At 39.0% G+C, this 5,045-nt stretch overlaps 1 protein-coding gene across 1 annotated transcript in view; it reads left to right on the top strand.

The window, feature by feature from the left end:
* slc17a8 (solute carrier family 17 member 8) overlaps window positions 1-5,045 on the top strand; it is a 12,474-nt gene continuing 7,429 nt past the window's right edge. The window contains exons 1-4 of the mRNA XM_084059671.1: window positions 1-203; window positions 1,908-2,160; window positions 2,835-2,953; window positions 4,782-4,896. Coding sequence (XP_083915797.1) covers window positions 103-203; window positions 1,908-2,160; window positions 2,835-2,953; window positions 4,782-4,896 — 588 coding nt within the window. The 5' untranslated portion in view covers window positions 1-102. The remainder of the gene's footprint in view (window positions 204-1,907; window positions 2,161-2,834; window positions 2,954-4,781; window positions 4,897-5,045) is intronic.

Below are 5,045 nucleotides of genomic sequence, written 5' to 3'. Positions count from 1 at the left end.
TTACAGCATCTAGTGGATTTTTTTTCTTTCTCAGAGCAAAGCGTTGCCAGTAAGGTAGAAAGACACTGTTGTGATTTAAAGAAAGCAGAGTAGAAGGCGACAATGCCTTTTGGAGGGTTAGCAGGGCTGAAGGAGAAGGTGCTAAAGCCTGGAAAGGAGGCGGCGAAGAACACAGTTGGAGACTCTCTTGGAAACCTGCAAAGGTGAGTTTGTTTTGATATGGGAGTGGAAGGAGCACATACACTGTAGAGTCCTGAGTGTTCATTTAATTCTGACAAAGTTACACATGGATAAATGAACACTGATAAATGAACACTTTACTGTGTACAGGCTTGGTGTGAATATAGTCTCACTTTCAAATACTGATGAATATCTGAACCTGATATTTTGTAGAAATGGACGCAGAGCTCCCTTTAAACAATTCACTGTTTATCATTTCATTCATAATTTGTCATTACAACTGCAGCAGATCTATATACTGTATAAGAAAGAATGCCACACTTAAGAGAGCTCAAACATTAGCTGCCAGAGGGACCTGGAGAGCCTTGTAGCAAGCACATTAAGCTCAATGTGTTCTGTTCTCAGAGATCCTGAAGATAAATAAATATTTGATTTATTTTGTTTGCCAGTGATGTAATCTCAGAATGTATTTTAAGACACTGATCCATATTTCATATCTGATACATATTTCAATACGGAAGGTAGTATATGGAGCCTCCACACAATGTTGTCATTAGAGAGATAAATCACTAAGTAGACAATTTCCTGTTAAGTGATATTTTTCATATTTCAAGTGAGTCTACCGTATGTGCCATGCACATTAATGAGGAAAATAGAATTGATATTTCAGTGAAAATCTGATGTGCATAATACAATATAAATTAAACACAGGAGATTTAGTAAACTAAACAATGTTTTTTAATATATATATTTAACACAATTATGCCTGATCCATTCAGTGCAATACATTGAAATGCTTCACAAATACATCTAACAGGGACATTAATAATGGAAAGGAATAAAGAGAGGTTAATGTCTTTAACCATTAGAACTAATTAGTGGGCTATAATCCATATGACTGTATCTTGGTACACGCATCCGTTACATTATTTATCAGGCAATTAATTATATCCTAATAGTTATCAGTTTTGTTGCCTGACACTGAGAAGTTATGCTATAGCAAAGATTGCGTTTTGATATTATTGACAAAAATGCCACAAGAACATTATTATTGATACAGGCTCACACACTGACAAATTTACATTGAAGCTCTTTGGATGCAAAAATAGTCCTTACTGGATTGTTGATGATAGTCTGAGGACCGAAAGTCCACTCTCTGTGTCACTTTTCACCATGTCATTTTTTGCTCTTTTGTAAGTAAAGGACTATTTTTTGCATCTAAAGAGCCTCAATGTTCATCTTTCAGTGTGCGAGCCCTTTTTTTCTCCCAAAGTTCTCCCATTATTGTTTTCTGAATTCAGGTGTCGATCTGATGCAGACAGATGAAAGCATCCATGAATGCTGGGGGATGAGGGTGGAGAAAGTCTCTTAGTAATGGAACAGGTGTGCACATGCAGAGAAAAAACGTAAAGATAGATGTGCTACAACCTTTAGGTTATTGCTGCAGCCAGTTTCAACTGCAAGAACAGGACGACTCAGTTTCCCCACATCTATTTATTCAAAAGGTCAACCCAAAAGCACACAAGCAACACAAACGTACATCATTTTATGACGATTGCGGTTCCTTAAAGCACATACTGTCGAATGCAAGGTCAATCATTTTCAGTGCCAAGCCAACATATAACTTGCCTGTGGAAAGTAAATAATGAATATTAGAATGGATATTATCACCCAAATCACAATATCTTATTCCCTCAGTGTGATCGTTTGTCATATTTCCATTGTAGGAACATAGATGGTTCGAATGTCGAGGAGGAGAACTTTGAACTGAACGAGGATGGGCAACCCGTGGCAGCCCCACCCCGAAGAGTCCCCTTGTTTGACTGTGGCTGTGGGGGCCTGCCCAAGCGGTACATCATTGCTATGCTCAGTGGCCTGGGTTTCTGCATTTCTTTTGGCATACGTTGTAACCTAGGTGTTGCCATTGTGGAGATGGTGAACAACAATACTGTCTATATCAATGGAACTCCAGTCCTGCAGGTAGGCTACAGTCAAGGATTAATTAATACTAGATTTGACTCATGAGTTGTTGGGACTGTGCTTTGCACACATATTCTTATTATAAATACAATTGATCCTAATGATTGTCTTTAATAGATTATAACAGGATATAATAGCCAATTGCCAAGTTAATAATCCCATTGAAAGTTCAGTACGGTATGCTACTGTATACATTCTACATCTGTGATATTAACGGTTTGATGTGATTTGAGGATTAATGAACCTTCAGGTAACACTTTCTATGAAGCCCAACATTAAAAAACATAAACATAGACATTTGTTATGATTATTGTTATAATGCATTATGACTTCTTATAACTATAATTATACAGTGTTATAATCTGATTATAATGAATTATAAGTAATAATAATAATAAACTTTATTTGTATAGCACATTTCATGACATGAAATGCAGCTCAAAGTGCTTTACAGAGCAAGAATAAGATTTACAGAAAAAGACAAAATAATTAACAATAAAGCAAAAGCATAAAGCAACATTAAAACAACACAGAGATGAAAAGAAATCAACTAAATTATGCTCATAATGCAGACGTGTTTCATAGAAAGTATTACCAAATTGAATTTAAAGCTATAATAACACTCACACTCCCGCAGACATGTTGTCTGAATGGTTTTCCTCCATCCCAACCAGATGGCCCAGTTCAACTGGAACCCAGAGACAGTGGGGCTGATCCATGGCTCATTCTTCTGGGGTTACATTGTCACTCAGATTCCTGGAGGTTTCATCTCCAATAAGCTGGCTGCCAACAGGTGACACACACTTCTGACGGCTTCATTTTTTACAAAACAGAGTAGGATACTGTTGATGCTACAGGTGTGAATCTCTTTCCATGTATTGAGGATGAATGTGAGATGAATACATGAGACTTATTTTAAAAGCAGTGCTACACACAGCCACATTCATCATCATCATCATCATCATCATCACCTTTATTTAGGAGTACAGTTGAGGGGCAAGCCCTAATTTTCAATGTAGCCGAGGCCGAGGATACAATGTCATTACAGATTGACAAGGAATGTGAATCAGAGTACAATTACAAAATAAAGAAATTAAACAGTACATAAAACAAGTAAACTAAAACAAAATAACTGAAATAAAACAGGTGCAATCACGGTTAAAAGTGTTAAGGACCATTGCTCTGAGCTAATTTTAAAGACTTTTGAAGCTCATTCCAGGAAGCTGACAGAGAAAGCTGCCTTGCCCAGCTCTGTCTGAGCATGAGGAGCCTTGAGCATTAAACAATCTCATTACGAGAGGTGTGACTGAACTATGGATACAGATATATGGGATGTGAGTGGAGTGCGTCCTCAACTCGTGTGGTTAAAGGGTTAAAATCGTGTGGTGTGGTGCTGGTGAACAGTGCTGATGGTACCGATACCAGTCCTGTAATAAAAGCTTCGCAGGAAAAGAGGACACGCCACTGACAGAGTTAATAATGAAAGATCCTGCCTCTGATTTCTGCCTGAAACACCAGCCACTGGAATATTACAAGTGTCACTTACACACCGTTTTGGAAAAAGAGCAGGACGGGGAAGGGGGGTGCATATGAGGGAAATGGAAAAGGAGCTACGAGAAGCTGGCCGTGAAACAGAAATGTGGGATCCAGTGGAATCATCTTTATCTCGGCCGATCAAAAGCACAAGCATGAGATCTGTCTAATTATAAGGTTGACTGCCTCGTGCCTCGCACTGCAGCCATTTTGAGCTACTGTCTGGCAATATGGGACACAAAAACACATCAAGCTCTAGGAGATTGCACCAGTGCAGACACACTGTGGTTTTGTTCTCAATATCACACAGGTTATATAGTTTATATATAGACAATATAGTTTGGTAGTGAAACAATAGTGAAAAGGAAGCAACTTGTGCAATAATTGTGCATAGTCAAACCATATGGCTGTGTTCCAGTCCAAGTTTGTTTTGCCAATTTTTGGCACCCGCTGGACAAATTTGCAAACAGAGTGACATACAGGCTAGTCTTGCAGATCGTCGGTGATCTCGCCTACCGCTACAATGTTTTGTCGCCAGGGTCTTTTATACAATGCAGAGCCAATAGCATTTTAACTTAGACCCATAGGGGGTGCCGTAAATGTCACTGTTTGTTTCAGAGACATAATTATTTTATTTACAAATCTTCAGGTACACATGATCTCGTCATGTGACAATGAACGTTGAGCGTCAAACAGCTTTTTGATATTCCATACTGTTTCCCTGTAATAATTTGTCAAGAAACGGCATATATCATGGACGCAATATCCAATCAACCCCAAATTCGAATTGCATGTTGAGATGCCTCTATGGAGTGCACCTCCAAACTTTCACATCGGACCATATTTTGCCCCAACATGCCAAATATTGAACCATACATCAAAGACTATTTCCCCCCTCATTTTCCTGGTGGCTGCAACCCAATACTTACACAGCCCTGGGTAGGCCACCCAGCCTGGCGGAGATATGCACTGTTAACAATAGTTTTGCACTTGAGCTTTGCAGGGCTCAACTAATAAGATTAAAGTTGTTTATGAATATGTTCCTCTTCTCATTTGTGTGATCACACAACCATGCTGTATCTCTACAGAGTGTTTGGTGCAGCCATTGTCCTGACGTCAATTCTGAATATGTTCATCCCATCAGCAGCAAGAGTGCACTACGGTTGTGTGATGTTTGTCCGCATCCTGCAGGGTTTAGTGGAGGTAAGAAGGTGCACACATTCACAGTGTTTTCACTCCATTGCCGCATTACAACTCCATTCCACCTTTCCAAAGATTTCAATGGTTAAACTTCTTGTGCAAATGAACCTGCATGTGCTGTTAGACCAATTTGGAAGTCAACCTTTGAGTAA

The sequence above is a fragment of the Gymnoscopelus microlampas genome (assembly GCF_963454915.1).
Source record: "Gymnoscopelus microlampas genome assembly, chromosome: 6".
Taxonomy (NCBI): Eukaryota; Metazoa; Chordata; class Actinopteri; order Myctophiformes; family Myctophidae; genus Gymnoscopelus; species Gymnoscopelus microlampas.
This window is presented reverse-complemented; position numbering and strand designations above follow the sequence as displayed.